At 38.0% G+C, this 20,777-nt stretch overlaps 2 protein-coding genes across 2 annotated transcripts; both read left to right on the top strand.

Moving 5' to 3' along the window:
* The first annotated feature begins 6,486 nt into the window (after window positions 1-6,486).
* Window positions 6,487-7,559, top strand: LOC128859112 (rhodanese domain-containing protein CG4456). Its single transcript, XM_054095856.1, has 2 exons — window positions 6,487-6,649; window positions 6,712-7,559. Exons 1-2 carry the CDS (start codon window positions 6,589-6,591, stop codon window positions 7,218-7,220), a joined length of 570 nt encoding a protein of 189 aa, XP_053951831.1. The 5' UTR covers window positions 6,487-6,588; the 3' UTR covers window positions 7,221-7,559.
* A 1,822-nt stretch (window positions 7,560-9,381) lies between these two features.
* On the top strand, window positions 9,382-19,560 carry LOC128855156 (uncharacterized). Its single transcript, XM_054089852.1, has 6 exons — window positions 9,382-9,719; window positions 10,166-10,511; window positions 10,576-10,903; window positions 10,991-11,150; window positions 18,185-18,339; window positions 18,399-19,560. Exons 2-6 carry the CDS (start codon window positions 10,175-10,177, stop codon window positions 19,045-19,047), a joined length of 1,629 nt encoding a protein of 542 aa, XP_053945827.1. The 5' UTR covers window positions 9,382-9,719; window positions 10,166-10,174; the 3' UTR covers window positions 19,048-19,560.
* Window positions 19,561-20,777: the final 1,217 nt, after the last annotated feature.

The following is a 20,777-nucleotide window of genomic DNA, read 5'->3' as shown; positions in this document are numbered from 1 at the left end:
ATAGGCACAAATTAGAATCATTTTAAAGGGGGAGGAAATTTCAAGGGAAATGGACGAGATGTTAGAATGAGGTGTAGGGAGAATGTTATGAGGGATGTTTCTTCTAATCAGGATAGCGATACCTTGCTTGCTTGATGTGTTAGACGGAAGGTTATAGAAGTGACCAATGTACGGTTTTGGAGTATAAGCTGTTAAATTGTTTGCTATATGGGTTTCATTTAGTAATATAACAGAGGGGTTGTGTTCTTTAATTAATATTTCAAGTTCAAAGTAGTTATTTATGTAACCGTTAATGTTCCATTGAAGGACAGTTAACATCATGAAGAGAAAAGGAAAAGAAAAATAGTGTAAGGATTTATGTTTCCATGAGCGAGGGGATCTGTGAGGAGGGAACGGTAGATGGAGAAGGCGCAGAGGCGGGAGGCAAATTAATGGCAGGAGATGAAGATAGGGAGAGAGGAGAGAAGGGAGGGGAAGGAGAGTTATTTAAGGAAGATACTGAGGGAGATGGAGTATAAGAGCAGTCTGTAGAGATTGTATGGATGTTGGTATTAGATAAGGTGTTATGGCTTGAAGTTTTAACTATAATATTGAGGTTGGAGCCATTTGAGGTTAGCTTGTTTTGATTTTTGGTGAAATTTGTATTTAAAGAATCGATATTGCTGGTAGCAGTTACATTTGCGTAAGAAAATGGTGAAGGAGTAGTTGGAGTTTGAGACTTATATAGACTGATGGCTTCTCTCATGGAGCATTTGTGAATAGTTTTAATTTTGAGCAATTCTTTAGATTGGACAAATCTTGGACAGTCATTAGAAGAAGAAGGATGTTCACCACCGCAATTAGCACATTTAACTCTAGTACAATCAGAGGGGGAGGAATGGTTAGAGGGAAGATTGCAGATCACGCAAGATGGGTTGTTGTTGCAGCGTTTGGTCGTGTGACCTAACAACTGACAATTTCTGCAGCGCATGGGATTAGGATAATAAGGACGGATATCTAGTGTTCGCCAGGCCACTTTAATACGACTAGGCAAAGTGTATTTATCGAATGTCAGTAATAAAGCGCCAGTAGGTGCCCGCGAGCCATTGTTTAATTTGGTGAATTTGTGAACTGCAGTAACGCCTTGATCTTTAAGACCATCAATTATTTCCTCATCGGCAAGTTGGCAAATGAATGGAGCATATATCGTCCCCTTTACTGAGTTAAGTGAGTCATGGAGTGAAAATACAACAGCACCAGCGCCAGGCAGATATGTATGTAGTTGACAAAAATTTTTCGGCAATTTTTTGGCTTTTTACTAGTATTAGTAGACTGCCATCTCGAAGAGCTGTGATTTTGTTAACGTCTTTACTAATTGTTTGAATACCTTTGTAGACAGCAAAACAAGATGTGGATGAGATCGGTTTAGTGTCGTCCTGAGACTTTTAAAACGAGATGCTTAGGATCATCCTTCTTGGTTATAGGTAATTCCGGGAACATATACAGAGTTCAGGTTATTGGTTTTTTCCTTTTGCTTTTGGGAGATGAGGATAAAGGAGCAAACCTATTATCCCCCAGCTTGTTGGCCCCGGGGGGCATTTTGATAGAATATTACGGATTTTTTAGAATAATTTGTAAGTTTAAAGCTTTAACAGAAATACAAAAAAAGCACGTGGAAAAAATTTTAAAAAGCAAACTTAGGTTAAGTAGCGCAGAACAGAAAGAAGCAAGTATAGAGCACAAACTAATTAAATGCGACCGTACGGTTTGACAGCTCGGTAGCGATGTTGTGGAGATTTAAATTTACTCTTCTTCTCTAGAATATTCTTCAAAACCTCTTCAGCTGACTGGCCTAAGTTTGAAGAATTTTGTTTGAAATACTCAGATAAACTACCTCCTTCTAATAATATTAATCAAGAAACTTCCAGGATTCAAAAAATTATAATATCTGCAGCCAACCAATCCATTCCACAAACCTCTCCTAAGCCCCGCAATAAAAACCCTCCTTGGTGGGATAGCGAACTTTCCTCGCTTAGACTTCACAAACAACAAACTTGGCATCATTTCAAATATAATCGCTCGCCATCAAATCTTGTAGCATATAAAAAAGCGAATGCAATTTTTAGAAGAAAAGCTAAGTTGGCAAAAATTAAATCTTTTCAGACTCTCACCTCCAGCATAAACTCCTCTTCTGATCCCAAAATGATTTGGAGAAACATAAAAAGACTATCTGGTAACCTGACTTCCTCTCCTATCCCCTCCCTCAACTCCTCTCAAGGCACTCTACTATATCCTTAGAGTTCGCCACTTATTTTTCTAATATCTCCTCTGATTCTAATTTCTCATCTGTATACTCTTCTAACAAGAAATCTATTCTCTCCCATAGTTACTTACCTCCTCCCTTATCACATTCAGCCAAATATCTCGACTCTGATTTGTCTTCAATTGAACTCCATCTTGCCCTGTCTTCTGTGAAAGGTAAAACTCCTGGCTTAGATAAAATTTCCTATCCCATCATCAAACACCTACCCCCTCTTCTCCTCAATAGACTCCTTAAACATTACAACAATATTTTTCAAACCTCCATCATCCCTCAAGTCTGGAAAACCAGCGCCATCATTCCAATTTTAAAACCGGGCAAATCTCCCTGCGAAGTTACCAGCTATCGTCCTATTTCTCTTCTTCCTTGCCTAGGTAAACTCTTAGAAAAAATTGTTGCTACAAGACTTTCCTGGTTCCTCCAATTTAATAAGCTTATTCACTCTAATCAGGTTGCTTTTAAAAAAGGCTAAAGCACAATCGATGCTCTTTTGTACCTTGACCACTTCATTTGTGATGCTCTATCTAACAAAAACCACGTTTCCCTTCTCTCGCTTGATTTTGAAAAGGCTTTTGACCGTGTTGGTATACACGTAGTTCTAAGACAATTAATTAAATGGAAGGTAGGACCCCGTGTTTTTAATTTCGTAAAATCTTTCCTTTATAAACGTAAAATCAAAGTTCTTATTTCTGATACATCTTCTTCCACACTTCCCTTAGATAACGGAACTTCTCAGGGATCTCCGTTATCAGTTATTTTGATCACCATAGCATTCGACGAAATTAGTTCTATTTTATCAAATTTTCCTAATATATGTCACCAGCTATACGCTGATGACCTTCTCCTATTTTCCAAATCTTCCGACCTGAATTCCATATCATCTTCCTTTGTAGACTCCCTTTCCCAGCTATCATCTTGGTCCCTTTCGTCAGGCGCTTCAATATCGTATTCTAAATCTAAATCATTCCACATTTGTAGAAAACAAAATTGTAATTTTCCAACCATTTCATTTAATAATGTTAATATTACATGTTCTCCTATACTTAAGTTTCTTGGATTAGTTCTAGATAGTAAGTATGTATTTAAAGATCACTGTCAGTATATAAGAAATAGAATTATTAAAAACTCAAATATTGTTAAGTACCTATCATGTAAGCGCTCGCTCATTGGCCCAGCTCTATTAATTCAAGTCGTCAACGCTTTAATACTCTCCGTAATAAACTACGCTATTGAAATTTATGGACATCACTCAAATAACCATCTCAAAATGCTTGCTGCACCATATCATTCAGCTATAAGAAGATCGCTTCGTGCATTTCCAACATCGCCTATAAAAAATTTATTAGCTGAATCTGGTCTTCCCTCACTAAGGGATAACATGGAAGACAGTACTATGAAACTCTACCCTAGGATTATTCTTGGTTCCAACAACATGCAACGAAAAGTTTTGTTTTCATCGTCATCACGGATCCGATTGCCAAAAATTGAATCAGCTATATACATTTGCGCGATTTTCGCTAAAACAAATAACTTGCCATTAAAACCACCTAAATTACGTCAACTTTGTCATCCACCATGGTTGATGCCTAAAGAATCTTTTATAGACAATCTAGTCCGCCTGCCTAAGAACATCACTGCTAATGCGGTTTATATCGCTGAATTTCGAGTAGTCGCGAGCGAATTGAAACATAATAGTTGGAGATTTCTTTACACGGACGGCTCTAAAAACTCAAGTACGTCTTTTGCTGTCGTTAGCGAGAAAGGTAAGCCGATATCCTATGGGCTGCTTTTCCCTTTCTGTTCTATATTTATTGCTGAGGCCACCGCAATTTTTCACGCTGTTCTACATGCTTCTAAAAACTCTGGAAAGTATGTAATATGTACCGACAGCTTATCATGTTTTCAAGCTATAAAAAATTGCTATAACCAAACTACTGTCATTAATTCAATTAGAGAATACCTTATTTTATATCAAAAGAAAATTAAGCTAATGTGGGTTCCTAGCCATACTGGTATAACAGGAAATTTTTACGCAGACGAATTAGCAAAAGATGCAGCTAACGCGCCCACATTAACACTCAACTTCTTTACAAAATCTGATATATATCGTCTCATGAAAAGAGGCACTCGAAACTCTTCCTCGATTGGATTTCTTATAATCATCATTATACAATAGTCAACTCAGCAAGGATCAAACCATTATATCCTTCAACAATTCCAGCTAACTTTCTCATTCCATACATACGTCTCCGGATAGGACACACAATAGCTACGCATGCTCACCTCCTTGGTAGCATAAGAACCAATAACTGTCCATTTTGCAACGACACAGCAACTGTCCTCCACCTATTAGAATTTTGCCCAATGCTTCGAGATAAAAGAGAATGTTACTCTAATACGGATCCTATTTCCCTCCTTTCCAGCCCAACTGAGGAAAACGTAAAAACCATATATCACTTTCTAAAAGATTGCGACCTATTGAGAAGAATTTAACACAAATCATTCCTTCAACGGTCAGCTGATAGCCTCTGATGCTAGCGCTGCATGTTTTTTTAGGTTGTACATATCGCACCCTAAATACAAAAGGGTCACAACTCAAAATTTTCCACACTCGAGCTTGACTTGTTTACAGTAGCACAGAAAACAAACTATGTGACATATCACGCTGAAATTTGCCATGTAAGCTTAAAACAGTCCTACCAAAAAAAAAAAATTATTTTTGCCATATGTCATCCGCGGACCGTTTTATTGATAACGTCTCATTCATATTTGAGCAGAAGTACATTTTGAGTTGTGACCCTTTTGTGTTTAGGGTGCGATATGTAAATTTACATTGTATAAGCTTATATAAATAAAAAAAAAAAAATAAAAAATCTCCACAACAGTTCTTTCAGGCGATGTGGTTTTCGAAGTTGTTCAGGTTTTACAGGCGTTGCAGGCATAAGGAGGTTGCAACTACATATTTTAATTTCAGGTGTAATATTTACTCGCAATGTTTACGTATTGCAATGAATATTGGCGGACGAGAAGAAGAATCATTTTCAAACAAGTAATTTATCGGCTAAAACAATATGCATTCGCAGAAAATAAGACTATTTATAAATAATATTTATTGTTTCAAAAAACAACTTTAATTTGTTTATTGTATTGTAGACCTTCAAGGACACATTAGTTTAATAACAAATGTTTATGTTCATTTGATTGTCTAAATTGTGCCTACACGTGTAGGAAGAGTCATTGATTACAACGTTGGCGTATTCACTCGCACCAGAACAAGTGTTCGTTTCAACTGTTTGTCACCAACGCCTAAAACGCCTCTAAAAAGTAGAAATTTGGCTACTTTCTGACGCTCAGGGCGTTTCGAATTTCGCTTGGTGAGGAGTTTTCATATAAGACCTCTTCGTTTTGCCAGGGGTTTGCAAGTGGGCAATAGATTAAGCAACTAATATAAATAAGTGCTGGCATAAATGAGCGTTAGTATACCTGTAGCGCAGGAAAAGAGCTGCCAAAAATTATATTTTTTTGTGAAAATACTGAGTTATACGAGTGAGTGAGTTTTGTGAGATGTAACCATACTCGTTTGGCGGCCGCCGTAGCTGAATACGTTGGTGCGTGATTATCATTCGGGAGGGCGTAGGTTCGAATCCCTGTGCATGAAACAGTAAAATTATAGAAAAAGTTTTTTTCTAATAGCGATCGCCCCTCGACGGGCAATGGCAAACCCCGAGAGTATTTCTGCCATGAAACCATAAAAATCTAGGTCCCTCCATTTGTGGAACAACATCAAGACGCACGCCTCAAATAGCGGCGTCTGAGGAAACAGCTGAAAGAACTGGTATGGACTTCTAGCTTAAGGGTTCAGGATTCCAAGACGTTGATTTCCAATCGACAGTTTTGGAAGAATAAAGGGATATTAATTCTCTGTTTTTTGATGTAATAAATATATAAAAATTTAATTATATAAAATTACTGAAAATTCGATTGCGCGTTGACAAATTAACGCATTTAGGCAAACAACTCAATACAAATTTTACAATTATACACAAAATATACAATTTTTGATGCTACAATTGGATTTTTGCTCACTCCCACGTTTTGGTTTGATTTTTACGGATGGTGAATAGCAAAATCTTAAAACTTTCTAATACCTTAAAATGCATTCCTGTTTCGTGGTGGGCACTATATCATTTGGCGCAAGCCGTCAGGTTAATATTATTTAAGCAACTACAATATTGAACCGCTTTATTTATATAATTTTTATTTTTGTACATAACATCTTTATAAGGAAGATGATATCTAAGGTCTCTCGCGTCACTAGAACTTTTGCAATTCGATATGGGGGCGTTGGTGGTATATAATCTATTTGTCCAATTACTATATAATATTGTACAATTAAACTATTCAATTTGCAGATCATATTGTGCGAAATATTGGAATAGCTTCGAATAACGTATCCCATCTAAGTGTGACACAGAAAGTTTTTCCTTGTCCCATTAAATGCCGGTCATGGAGAAACTATGTACAGAATATGCAATACAGCACAGAGAAAACACGTCAACCTATATTGGATGTTAATTATAGTGACATTAAAGATTTGCCGAATCACCCAGAAAAATTATTGATTGATGTTCGTGAGCCGGATGAGCTTGTAGAAACTGGAAAGATTCCCACAAGTATAAATATCCCCTTGGCATGCGTAGTGCAAGTATTGGCGGAAGATGTTAAACCGCAAAGGTTTCAGTCCAAATACGGTCGCCGAAAGCCAGGTTTTGACGATGAGATAATCTTTACTTGTAAACTTGGAAAACGTGCTCTTAAGGCTGCGGAAATAGCAAATGCTATGGGTTTTACAAATGTGAAATACTATCCCGGATCTTGGGAAGATTGGATTAAAAACGAAAAAGAAAAACACGCTACATAAAAATGTAACAAGGCCCTATTGTTTGCACTATATGGCGTTTAGGATGCGAATTACGTACATAGGTGTTATATACATATACATAAGTATTTATCTATTAACACCTCTATTGTACTGCGCAGATGGCCAATATAACGAAACTATGGTTAACACGGTTTGAATTTTATTAATTTCTCCATTTCAATAAAGGCAACATGCTTGTATTATACGTATATTAAGTTGTTAATCAAAATGCATTTTAACGAATAGAATTTTCAATATCTTTCGTACACATATGTATGTATTTTTATAATAAAATAAAAAATCTTGATAAAGCACTCATGGAACTTAAAAATGTATTACAAGAATTAATTTTGTCTCGAATTACTGCTGTTTTAGTAACTAAGAATTTGTAGCAGGTTTACATCCGGCCGAGGAATGATATACAAACGGCATTAGCGTAAATATATGAGGAGAATGTTGAATGCCGACAGTACAATAGAAATATGAATAAATATAATGGCTTTTGGAGTACACATAAAATGCTTTTTAAGTGTTTCATACCAGAGGCCATACTTTGAACTGTAGTATAACTATACTTTAGTCGATTAGCAGCCAAAGGGATTCACCCTACGACAGGTGTTGCATAAGAATATAAATGCTCCAGTTTCTTGTTGACTTAATCACTGATTTATTTAACAAAATTATTAAATTCTATTTCATCTTATTCGACTTATATATAATGCGAGCAGATCCAAGTATTTTAGGTGCTTAAAAAATTATTGTCTGAATAAGGAGATGAAAACCTATTAAATTAGTGAGGTAAACAAGTTGTTAGAAATATCAGCTCACATCTGCACACACAATGCACTATTTGTGCTATTTTTCTACATTTATGTTAATTAAACTCATTAACAGTAAAGCAAACAAAAACAAAGAATAAAAAAAATTGGAGACAACATATCAGCTGATCAGTCGTTTCGTGTGTTCCAAGGTGATTTCAAACAAGGTGGTAGCAGTAGTAGAAAAACTAAATTTGCACACGGTGAACAGAATGCCAATGAAATGACGAAAACAGTTCAAAACGCTCCAGAGTTGACTGTATTCATAAAGCGCAACTTTGGTTGAAGCAACTCATAACTTGTGGAAGAAGGGATACGAGGAAAGGAGGTAACTCACATTGTGTTTTCATTTTTCTCAATATTGTTATTGGCTGTAGAACATGGTATAAAGAATACATAAGGTGTAAGGTGGGACCTTTCGAAAGCCATTCTCTTATTTTTCTTGATTTTAACTTCTGATGACGTCTGCAAATATTCAGTGAATAGCTTGGTAATATTGTGATTTTTAAATTAAACAAACCCATAAAAATGAAGCGCTGCGTGTTAAACTGTAAAAGCAGTAAAATATCTTCAAATATGCAAGTTCTGTCCTTTTTGTCGTTTGTTTTGTATTGGTAAGGAGCGTCATACTTGTCAGAATCACCAAAAATAAAGTAACTGTTTTAGGGGAAACCTTCAGTATTCAATTTGCCTTGGTTTAAAGTAGAATAATTTTGTATCGCGCAAGTTTTTATCAAAAATCAAATTAAATGGAAAAGAAATGAAAAGAAAAAAAATTGAGTTTATATTAATTCAGTAAATTCAAATGCACACTTATCTTTTCGATAAAAGCTTGAAAGAGTAGAGAAAAGACTAGGCTTAACCAAGTTGTTCTGAAAAATTAATGTGCGTCCAGATCTCAAAGTTATGGTTGCAGTCACCTTTTACAACTACCATAAATTTTATTGAAATTCCCTTTCGCTTTAATTTTACAATATATTTGACAGCCAACAAAAACCTCTTTATACACAACGAAATGTAGTATTTGCTTTCACGGTGGCATCATTGGTCTTTATGTTTTTTATAACGAGGAAGGAGCACTCGATACGGTAAATGGAAAGCGCTAATGAGCATTGACGACATTTGGTTAAATTTATTATTAATAAAAAATAAAATAAAAGGAGGTAAAAACTTATGTTTAAACTCAATGCCAGATATCTGATTTCCTTGGCCGGCCTTTCTGTAAGTTCCCATTCCGATATTGATAGAGACCACATTACCAATTAATATATTTTTGTGTGCGTGTTTGTAGGTCACCCACTGTTCGATTAAAATCTCTGAGTATTTATCATTTGTTCTAGTTTCGACCCATCGCTATTTGTTGCCTATTCAAACGTACAAGGCAAATACCTACGAGCAAGGCATATTTTGCATGCCGATGACTAGCGCAAAGTAAATTACGAGGTGTTAAATTATTGTAATCAGTTCTATTGTGGACAGCGGTAGTATTAGCGAGAGATTTTTACAAATAAATAACCAATACACCTGGTTGTAATCAGTTCTATTGTGGGCAGCGGCAGAGAGGTTTTTTATAAATAAATAACCAATACACCTGGGTTAATATAGTGTACGACAACAATTCAAATATTGTACCTGATCAAAAAAAGCATTTATTTTTTATTCCTACAAATTTTATAAACATGTGAGTATTTGAAAAATACGTATATATGTATATACTTGTGCCACTCAAAAATTTAAATTTACAATAACCTAAATGAACCTTTATAGCCGAAAGGCCGACCTTTGATTCACGTAGTACATTTTTGTTCAAAGTTTATTGCTAATTATGCGCAATTGCACGGTTTTAGAGAATATACAAAAAACTTTAAAGTAGTTGAAACAGGTGTATTTTTTAACTCAAAGGCATCTCTTACCCTGCACTCAACTAATTAGTTGACTTTGCAATCAGGGCGTATGATAAGATCTGTTATCAGCAAATTAGCTTCTTCAAAATGTGTGTGTAGGTTATAATCCAAGATAATTTTGGTGCAAAGTGCAATAGATTTTTTCTCATTATTGCTAAATTACATTTATGTAGCAAATATCCTTTTAAATTTGATCCCGATTATAATTTCTTTTGATTTTTAGACTTACACTATGGCTACTCTGCATCCTGGAAATATCGTCTACGGCGGACCAATTACGTGCACTGAGACACATGCCTACAAATCTCTAGGTCATTTCATTCTCGAGAAATATAAGAGCTTCGGCAATCAAATAACTTTGATAGATGCAGTGACTGGTCAAGAGTATACAGCTAAAAATTTGTATGACTCTGTAGTGCGCATGGCTTATGTACTACAACATTTGGGTGTCAAAAGTGGAGATGTTGTGGGATTATCCAGCGAGAACAATGTTCGCTTCGCTATCACTCTGTTCGCTTCATTTGTCGTCAATGCTACGGTAGCACCATTAAATGTAACCTATTCAGAGCGTAAGTTGAATATCTTTCATTTATATACGCATATGTGAATATTAATACCTTTTCTTTAATGCAGGTGAAGTACATCACGCCATTAACTTGTCTAAACCCAAGGTGATATTTGCTTCAAAACTTACCATCGATCTCATTTCGAAGGTAGCAAAAAAGAATAGCTTTGTGAAAAAACTTGTTGTATTCGATACAAATGGTTCTGGAGAAAAAATTTTAAATTTCGATGAACTCATGAGCAGTACGAAAATTGCCTCAAAAGATTACTATGATACAGTCGTAGCGAACAAAACGGAAGATGTTGCTCTAATTGTGTGCTCCTCAGGTACTACTGGGCTTCCCAAAGGTGTTCAACTAACACAGTATAATATTCTTTCTACACTTGATTCGCAACTGTAAGTATACCTGGAACAGTTTGATTTCCGCACTAACCTGCAATGATGCGTATTTTCAACCAAATTATGTTCCCTAATAAAATGTAGTGAACCAACATCTGTTCCCATGGGCGAGACAACAGTACTAACTGTGATTCCTTGGTTTCACGCATTTGGTTGTCTTACGTTAATTATTACAGCAGTTTTGGGAACCACTTTGGTGTATCTGCCAAAATTTGAAGAACATCTTTTCCTCGGAGCTATTGAGGTAAATAACGTGCACCAAATATCCCTCACTTTAGTCTTTAACCATAATGATGGTGAATGAGTCTTGGGTCTTGAGTCTGTTTTTGTAACAACCGTATATTTTGAAGAATGAATCCGTCTTGGGATCTATAAGAATATATGCAGACTATAGCTTTGAACGAATTTTTATTACAGAAATGTGGAATAAGCGTTAATAATGAAGAAGACATTGATCAACAAGCTTATACAACAACACAGAAGTACAGCAAATAGTGCGGTTCACTGATAGATAGCTGAAAAAGCAGTCGCTTTTATTTGGCAGGAAACGGGTTATTTCGATATGTAAAACTCACTGTCGTGGCAAAACGAGTTATCTTTCACAAAGTACGTAATCGTTTTTCCAAAATACAATAGATAATTTTAGCAAGGCTATATATTGTCCCGATACAGTTTCCATATGTATAAATCATTGCAAGTGGCACGAGTTTTTATTGATATTCTATATTTGGAAGTGCCCAGATACGATTCCCTTGCGCTCGGTTCAAGTAACTCACGACTCCACTTCGGTCAAGTATTCTTTGGCAAGCAACTAAACACAAGCTTGTAGAGGTAAAGTGAGAAGGTGCACCATGCATGAGGGTCCATTTCGAGTTAAAGGCACATCCGAGTCTGCAGCATCAGTCAGCCTGCAATCGCGCATCTTTATTGGATGAAGTAGCTACTTATGTTAAATGCCTTAATGGGAAAGGTACCTTTATAGGAATGGAGTCGAAGAACTATCGGCGTAAGCTATTCATAAAGAGTAGAGAGGAGCTAGCAAGATTCATGCATGCAGTGAATGTCTGCTAATTTTAAGTTAAGTAAGATTTGTCCAACACTAATGATATTTAACACTAAACCTACCATAACGGGTTAAATAACATTATTAAATCGCCGTTTGGCTTCACGATTTTTATTAAAAAATACATCGAATGTATTTTTCAAGATTTACTCCTCTCTTGCTAATTGTTTTACCGACAAATATATGTTATCTTAGTAATATATATAACATTTTAAAGACGGGTCATTTGACCCACTTTGGTAGGAATAGGAATACATAAAATATCGGTAGGTTCAGTGTTAATAAGATATCCCAAAAATATGGTCAGAGAAAATATGGTCAAAAAAGCAGATTTAAAAACAAACATACGGAATTTTTAGAGAATTTTGCAAAACTGCCAGTATATCCAACCTAAAAAGTTACAACAGAGACACCCCTTACCTCTGTACTCAGAATAGCACGATTTAAGTTCAACCTTGACTGCCCAGTCATATTATTTCCACGGCTTTAGAAAAGACGATGAGGTTTTAAGCCGCCGTCAAAACTGTGTGATCATATGGGCTGGGTTTGGTCACGGGGGAAAAATGTATTTCCTCGAAGATGAATGGTGTGGACTACTTGAATTTAGTTCGAAATGAAGTAGCTCTACAGCGTTTTACTCGAGGAAATATATTTTGATATGCTGCTGTTCATACAGTGAAAATAGTAAGACATTTTTTTCGGGACAATGACATAAATATTTTGGAGTGTCGAGTGCGTTCCCCTGGTCTGACTACAATGTAAAATTGTAGTGAAATATGTATATAGGGTTGTTCGGGGGGTTTTTTTTTAAATAACTTTTCTTTTCTGATATCAAAAATATTCATTTTGAAAAATATGAAAAACAGATATATATACTTATAAAAACAACAGATATATATACTTATAAAAACAACAGATATATATACTTATAAAAACGAAGTATTTACTTCTTCTTCTTCTTAATTGGCGCTATAACCGCTTACGCGATTTTGGCCGAGTTTAACAAAGCGCGCCAGTCGTTTCTTTCTCGTGCTAACCGGCGCCAGTTGGACACACCAAGTGAAGCCAAGTCCTTCTCCACCTGATCTTTCCAACGCAGAGGAGGCCGCCCTCTTCCTCTGCTACCACCAGCTGGTACCGCATCGAATACTTTCAAAGCCGGAGCGTTTGTATCCATTCGGACGACATGACCCAGCCAACGTAGCCGCTGGATCTTTATTCGCTGCGCTATGTCTATGTCGTCGTAAAGCTCATACAGCTCATCGTTCCATCGTCTGCGATATTCGCTGTTGCCAACGTGCAAAGGTCCAAAAATCTTACGCAGAATCTTTCTCTCGAACACTCCAAGCGTCGCTTCATCGGATGTTGTCATCGTCCAAGCTTCTGCGCCATACGTTAGGACGGGCATGATGGGAGTCTTGTAGAGTGTTAGTTTTGTTCGTCGAGAGAGGACTTTACTACTCAATTGCCTACTTAGTCCAAAGTAGCACTTGTTGGCAAGAGAGATTCTACGTTGGATTTCAAGGCTGACATTGTTATCGGTGTTAATGCTGGTTCCTAAATAGACGAAGTCTTTTACAACCTCAAAATTATAACTGTCAACAGTGACGTGGGTGCCGACACGCGAGTGCGCCGACTGTTTGTTTGAAGACAGGAGGTACTTCGTTTTGTCCTCGTTCACCACCAGACCCATTCGCTTTGCCTCTTTATCCAGTTTGGAGAAGGCAGAACTAACAGCGCGGTTGTTAAGGCCAATGATGTCAATATCATCGGCATACGCCAGCAATTGTACGCTCTTATAAAAAATTGTGCCTGAGCGATTAAGTTCTGCGGCTCGCACGATGCTCTCCAACATCAGGTTAAAGAAGTCACACGACAGGGAGTCACCCTGTCTGAAACCTCGTTTGGTATCAAACGGCTCGGAGAGGTCCTTTCCAATTCTGACGGCGCTGTTGGTGTTGAGCAACGTCATCTTACATAGCCGTATTAGTTTTGCGGGGATACCAAATTCAGACATCGCGGCATACAGGTAACTCCTTTCCGTACTGTCGAATGCAGCTTTGAAGTCGACGAAAAGATGGTGTGTGTCGATTCTCCTTTCATGGGTCTTTTCCAAGATTTGGCGTATTGAGAATATTTGGTCGATGGTGGACTTTCCAGGTCTGAAGCCACACTGATAAGGTCCAATCAGTTGGTTGACGGTGGGCTTCAGCCTTTCACACAATACGCTCGCTAGAACCTTATAGGCGATATTTTATAATAGGTCTATTTATAAGTTCGTGCGGTTTTACAACAGATGGCGTAACTTGATTATTATTCCATCGATCCACATTTCCAAACATTCATTGGAGAGCTACTGTCGTAAGGCACAAACGTCAGTATAAGTTTTTTATTTGAAGCGTAAACAACAATATTTTTACCACACTTGAAAATGTCGAATTTCGTGCCAAATAATGTGTTTTTGCGGGGAATTCTTCTTCATTATTTTAATATGAAGAAAAAAGCAGCCGAAAGTCATCGTATCTTGGTGGAAGTTTATGGTGAGCATGCTCTATCTGAGCGAACGTGCCAGAAGTGGTTTGCACGCTTTAAAAGTGGTGATTTTGGCTTGGAAGACGAAGAACGCGAGGGTGCGCCGCCAAAGTTCATGGATACCGAATTGGAGGAATTGCTCGATCAAGATCCGGCTCAAACGCAAGAAGAGGTTGCAAAAACTTTGGGAGTTGATCAATCAACCATTTCCAAACGTTTAAAAGCCATGGGAATGATCCGAAAGGTAGGCCATTGGGTGCCGTATGAATTGAAGCCAAGAGACGTTGAACGCCGTTTTATGGCATGCGAACAACTGCTTCAACGGCACAAAAGAAAGGGTTTTTTGCATCGAATTGTGACTGGCGATGAAAAGTGGGTCCATTACGACAATCCAAAACGTCGGGCAACGTATGGATACCCTGGCCATGCTTCAACATCGACGTCGGCGCAGAATATTCATGGCCTGAAGGTTATGCTGTGTATCTGGTGGGACCAGCTGGGTGTTGTGTATTATGAGCTACTGAAACCGAATGAAACGATTACGGGGGATGTCTACCGACGACAATTGATGCGTTTGAGCCGAGCACTGCGAGAAAAACGGCCGCAATACGCCGATAGACACGACAAAGTTATTTTGCAACATGACAATGCTCGGCCACATGTTGCACAAGTGGTCAAAACATACTTAGAAACGCTCAAATGGGATGTCCTACCCCACCCGCCGTATAGTCCAGACCTTGCGCCATCCGATTACTATCTCTTCCGATCGATGCAACATGGCCTGGCTGACCAGCACTTCCGTAATTACGATGAAGTCAAAAAATGGATCGATTCGTGGATTGCGGCAAAACCGACCGAATTTTTCACAAAGGGAATCCGTGAATTGCCAGAAAGATGGGAAAAAGTAGTAGTAAGCGATGGACAATATTTTGAATATTAAATTTGTAACCATTTTACGTCAATAAAGTTTCAAATTTCGAAAAAAACCGCACGAACTTATTCATAGTCCTATAGAAGACTAATCCCCCGGTAATTGGCACAGGTTGCAGCATCACCCTTCTTATGGATTGGGCAGAGCACACTTAAATTCCAATCGGCAGGCATGCTTTCATCCGACCATATTTTGCATAGGAGCTGATGCATGCACCTTACCAGCTCCTCGCCGCCATGTTTGAATAGCTCAGCCGGCAGTCCGTCGGCGCCCGCGGCTTTGTTGTTCTTTAGCCGCGTTATCGCTATTCTCACCTCGTCATGATCGGGTAGCGGAACGACAATTCCGTCGTCAACGATTGGGGTATCGGGATCTTCACTTTCTCGGTGACATGCGCAGCTGTCACTGTTTAATAGGTTCGAGAAGTGTTCCCTCCATAATTTAAGATTGCTCTGTACGTCGGTCACCAGTTCGCTGTCTTTGTTCTTACAGGAAAACGCCCCGGTCTTAAAACCTTCTGTAAGCCGCCGAACTTTCTGGTAGAATTTTCGGGCGTTGTTCCTGTTGGCCAGCATCTCAAGCTCTTCGCACTCACGTATTTCGGCCTCTCGTTTCTTCTGTCGGATAATACGTCTCTCTTCCTTTTTCAGCTCTCTGTAGCGATCCCACATGGCTCGCGTTGCGCCCGATCGCAGCGTGGCTCTATAGGCGGCATCCTTTCTTTCTGCGGCAGCATGACATTCCTCGTCGTACCAATTGTTTTTTCGGGCTCGCCGGAATCCGATTTCTTCTTCGGCGGCGGTACGTAGAGAACGAGAAATGTTGCTCCATTGTTCGTGGATGCCGGTTTGTTGGGCAGTACTCTCTGAGAGCAGGAGTGAGAGTCGAGTGGCGAATCTTCTGGCTGTCTGTTGTGATTGCAGCTTTTCGAGGTCGAACATTCTTTGCGTAGGTAGATGCACGTTTTTTGCTGCACAGAGGCGCGTGCGCAGTTTGGCTGCAACAAGGTAGTGATCCGAGTCAATGTTGGGTCCTCGGATCGTACGTACATCTAATACACTAGAAGCGTGTCTTCCATCTATCACAACATGATCGATCTGGTTTCGCGTTTTTCGATCAGGGGACAGCCAGGTAGCTTGGTGTATCTTTTTATGCTGGAATCTGGTGCTGCAGACTACCATGTTTCGGGCCCCGGCGAAGTCGATCAGCCTCTGTCCGTTACCGGATGTTTCGTTGTGTAGGCTGAATTTTCCGACTGTGGGACCAAAAATTCCCTCCTTGCCCACCCTGGCGTTGAAGTCGCCAAGCACGATTTTTATGTCGTGGCGGGGGCAGCGCTCATAGGAACGTTCCAGGCGCTCATAGAAAGAATCTTTGGTCGCATCGTCCTTCTCTTCCGTCGGGGCGTGGGCGCAAATTAGCGATATGTTAAAAAAACGGGCTTTGATGCGGATTGTTGCGAGACGCTCGTCCACCGGAGTGAACGACAGTACTTGGCGACGAAGTCTCTCTCCCACAACAAATCCGACACCGAATTTGCGCTCCTTTACATGGCAGCTGTAGTAGACGTCGCAAGGTCCTATGGTTTTCTTTCCTTGCCCCGTCCATCGCATCTCTTGGATGGCAGTGATGTCAGCCTTTACTCTCACGAGGACATCAACCAGCCGGGCAGAGGCACCCTCCCCATTAAGGGACCGGACATTCCAGGTGCATGCCCTCAAATCATAGTCCTTAGTTCGTTTGCAGGGGTCGTCATCAGTATAGGGAGGTCTCATCCGAGGCTTTTTTAAAGTTTTCATTGGGGGCGATTTTTAAGTGGCGGGTCCCAAACCCAACGCACAACCAGCTATCCTGGAATGTTTCGCCTTCTCACTTTAGCTCACTCCCGAACGGGTGTTCGGGAGCTACCCAGAGGATACGTGGGCTAATCCCGGCCGTTGTGAGCTGCTTGAACCATATGTAGAAGAATCGTCCTGGCCACTTCCAAGTGAATGGCGATCAGTAACTTTCCCCACTTGCGTGGACTTCTACACATGGAACCATCCTATTTACTTAGTCTTGCCATAAGTTCTCTTACCTTTTTAAGTAGTTACATAGCCCATCTAAAACTAACGAAGCTCTGCTCGTTTATTAAAGCAACCGGATGGTTTGAAAAGGAACACGTAGAGTAAGGATAAGCTCCAGTGGTATCACAATGGACCTGCTGAAGGTCTAAGTGTGTCTTGCGACAACCACCCTACCTACCTAAGTAGTTATTTCAATTTTCATTCGAAATTGTCACCAAATGGCCATTGGCCAATCTTCTGCGGCTATGAACTCAGGAATATTGTTTTTAAGCCGCAGTTAGCCGCAGCGGAATCTTGCTGGAAGATATGCACTCCATTGAAGAGAGTACTGGTCAACTGCTTCACCACGCCTTCTAAGACAATCTGAGTATAAGTTATGAGCAGACAATGCATTCGAACAAAAGCAAAAATAACGGAACTTTATTCTGCGAATTAGTTCTCGCCGTATGCATTGCAAGACTAATTTTATATATTTTCCCCGTGGTTCCTAGGTGGGACATAGGGCTTCATTTCGCAATAGGACCTTTGCTCATAACTTATTCAAAGCATTACATTATTTCAAATATTAATACTACAAATGTAAAGATAAACCGTAAAACATTTAAAGTTTTATAAATCCTGTTTGGAATTTTTTTGTCCAAGTGTTTCGAATATCGTATACAAATTTTGTTTGTGTCTATTTTTAGAAATACCGTGTAATGATGGCATTTATGGTGCCACCATTGATGGTCTTCTTAGCTAAACACCCACTTGTAGATAAATACGATCTGTCTTCGTTGATGGTTTTACTTTGCGGCGCGGCACCACTAAGCAAGGAAACAGAGAACCAAATAATAGAGCGGTATGTGTTAATAGTCTACTTGTACATATTATAAAATATTTATTTTTTTACCTTGCCAGGATTCACGTACCCGTTATTCGTCAGGGCTATGGTTTAAGTGAGTCGACGCTTAGTGTTTTGGTACAAAACGATATGACTTGCAAGCCAGGCAGCGTGGGCGCTCTTAAATTGGGAATTTATGCCAAAGTTATCGACACGGAAACAGGAAAACCGCTCGGTCCTAATCAGCGTGGTGAGCTGTGCTTCAAAGGTGATTGCATCATGAAGGGCTACATTGGTGATACCAAATCTACACAGACAGTGATACAAGACGGATGGCTACATACGGGTGATATTGGCTATTTCGATAATGATTTTGAGTTCTTCATTGTGGATCGAATCAAAGAACTAATCAAGTACAAAGGCTTTCAAGTGCCACCAGCTGAAATTGAGGCTTTACTATTGACGCATCCGAAAATAAAAGATGCAGCTGTTATTGGAAAACTAGATGAAGAAGCTGGTGAATTGCCAATGGCCTTTGTTGTAAAACAAGCAAATGTGGAACTAAGCGCAGATGATGTGATAAAATTTGTGGCAGAGCGTTCCTCGCCAGCGAAGCGTTTGCGTGGTGGTGTAATATTTATTGATGACATTCCAAAGAATCCTAGTGGTAAAATTTTGCGCCGAGTATTAAGGGAAATGCTGAAGAAGCAACTTTCAAAATTATAAACAAGCTATGTATGTATGTGTATGTAAGGATCGCAGTGGAAAATACATAGCTAAATAAATCATATTAATATTGGCATAGGAAGATTTTAGTGAATTATAATTATCAGATTATACAATAGTACACTGAAAAAAAAATGTAAGCACAAAAAGCACTGTTAAATTTTTTGTTGGATATGATCTATATACCAAATATATATATATATATGTATGTATGTATAAGCAAAAAGGTTAATTAAAAAGGTTAGAAAAAATAGCTCTTAAACAAAAGACCCAATTGAACTTTGGACATGTTTACTTATCGTGCCAGTGATAGATATGACGGAATCGACGTATTTTTTTATTTGTATGCTAGTTTCTGATTTTTTGACGGTGTACCATATCTAGAGATTGTTGGCTAAAGTTTAATTACACAGTTTTATATCAAATACAATTTTTTATTGCAAATATAAACCAAATTTATGTTTTCTACTTATGGACTTTGTAAAATAAATGTACTTACTCAATTTCATTAAAGTGGGTTTAAATTAATTGGTTTAAATTTTATCTACGCAAAATGAGCAACTAATTTACGTGTCTTTCCTGAAACTTTATTTATTTCACGAAAAAAAATGGCTTAAGACAACATTGCCAACTTTTATTGAGTAGTTGTGTGAACGCACTTTTGCAAGTGAGGGATTATTGCTTTTTTTTTTTTTTTTTTTTTTTTTTTTTTTTTTGACATTCTGGAAGAACACTGATTGTATGCTGCTCAAGGTGTTAGTTAAGTTTATTAAGATCGGGGAAACAGGCTCTCGAAGTCAATTTGTTCAAAGTGTATTAGACCATAGTATAAAAATACAAAGTGTGCCAGCCAGTTTTATATACGCAAATTTGAAGTTTTCTTATTTCCTTTTTTGGAAATATTTAAAAAAAATGAGGTTTTGAAAAATACCGTTTAACTGCCAAGTGGGGGAATATATATATATAATTGGCGCGTACACCCTTTTTTTGGTGTTTGGCCGAACTCCTGCTCCTATTTGTGGTGTGCGTTTCGATTCAAAAGTGGGGGAATACAACGAAATAAACAAAAAAGAAATATTCCAACCATTATAAGAAGTAATTATTTAAACTTTACACATAATAATAATACAATACATTATTTAAAATTTAATTTGATTTGTTGAAAAAGCAAAAAATTTAAACCATTTCGTTTCAAAAAATATCAAAAAAATGTTAACTTAAAAATTTTTTTTTGTTGATATCAAAACAAAAATATTGTTTCGTTTGTGTAAGGAAATATGCTCAGTTACAATATAACAAACACAAATCTTCTTTTCTAACGGTAGATACGTTTCTTAGAAAAGCGTGAAAAAATAAATCGTGTAAAAAATACATGCGACACATGGAAAATTTGGGTATAGGTTCCACAACTTAAAAAAATCGTGTAAGATGAAAAAACTTTAATATTTTCCTAAACCGTGCAAAAAAGTACATATATTGTAGTAATAATTAAATTCATATTAAATAAGTATTTATAAAACAAAGACAGTTCATTGAAATTAGTGCAAGGCGAAATTCAATCCATAAGTACAAAACATATTCAAATACAATTTGAAATTAGGAAAAAAATCAATATTCGAACTATTCATTCCTACTTGATAACAAGCCTGTACGTATGGCCTGGTTCAAAAATGTTGTTATCTATACTAATATTATAAAGAGGAAAACTTTGTTTGTTTGTAATGAATAGG

The sequence above is a fragment of the Anastrepha ludens genome, chromosome 2, assembly GCF_028408465.1.
Source record: "Anastrepha ludens isolate Willacy chromosome 2, idAnaLude1.1, whole genome shotgun sequence".
Lineage (NCBI taxonomy): Eukaryota > Metazoa > Arthropoda > Insecta > Diptera > Tephritidae > Anastrepha > Anastrepha ludens.
The sequence above is the reverse complement of the archived record's forward strand: the minus strand, read 5'-3'. Positions and strand labels throughout refer to the sequence as shown.

Bases quoted from the DNA above. Each gene is read 5' to 3' on its own strand.
- LOC128855156 (XM_054089852.1), top strand. From the start codon at position 10,175: ATGGCTACTCTGCATCCTGGAAATATCGTCTACGGCGGACCAATTACG. The intron at 10,512-10,575 runs GTAAGTTGAATA...TCTTTAATGCAG, and splicing joins AAATGTAACCTATTCAGAGC to GTGAAGTACATCACGCCATT. The intron at 11,151-18,184 runs GTAAATAACGTG...GTCTATTTTTAG, and splicing joins TTTTCCTCGGAGCTATTGAG to AAATACCGTGTAATGATGGC.
- LOC128859112 (XM_054095856.1), top strand. From the start codon at position 6,589: ATGATATCTAAGGTCTCTCGCGTCACTAGAACTTTTGCAATTCGATAT. The intron at 6,650-6,711 runs GTATATAATCTA...TTCAATTTGCAG, and splicing joins TCGATATGGGGGCGTTGGTG to ATCATATTGTGCGAAATATT.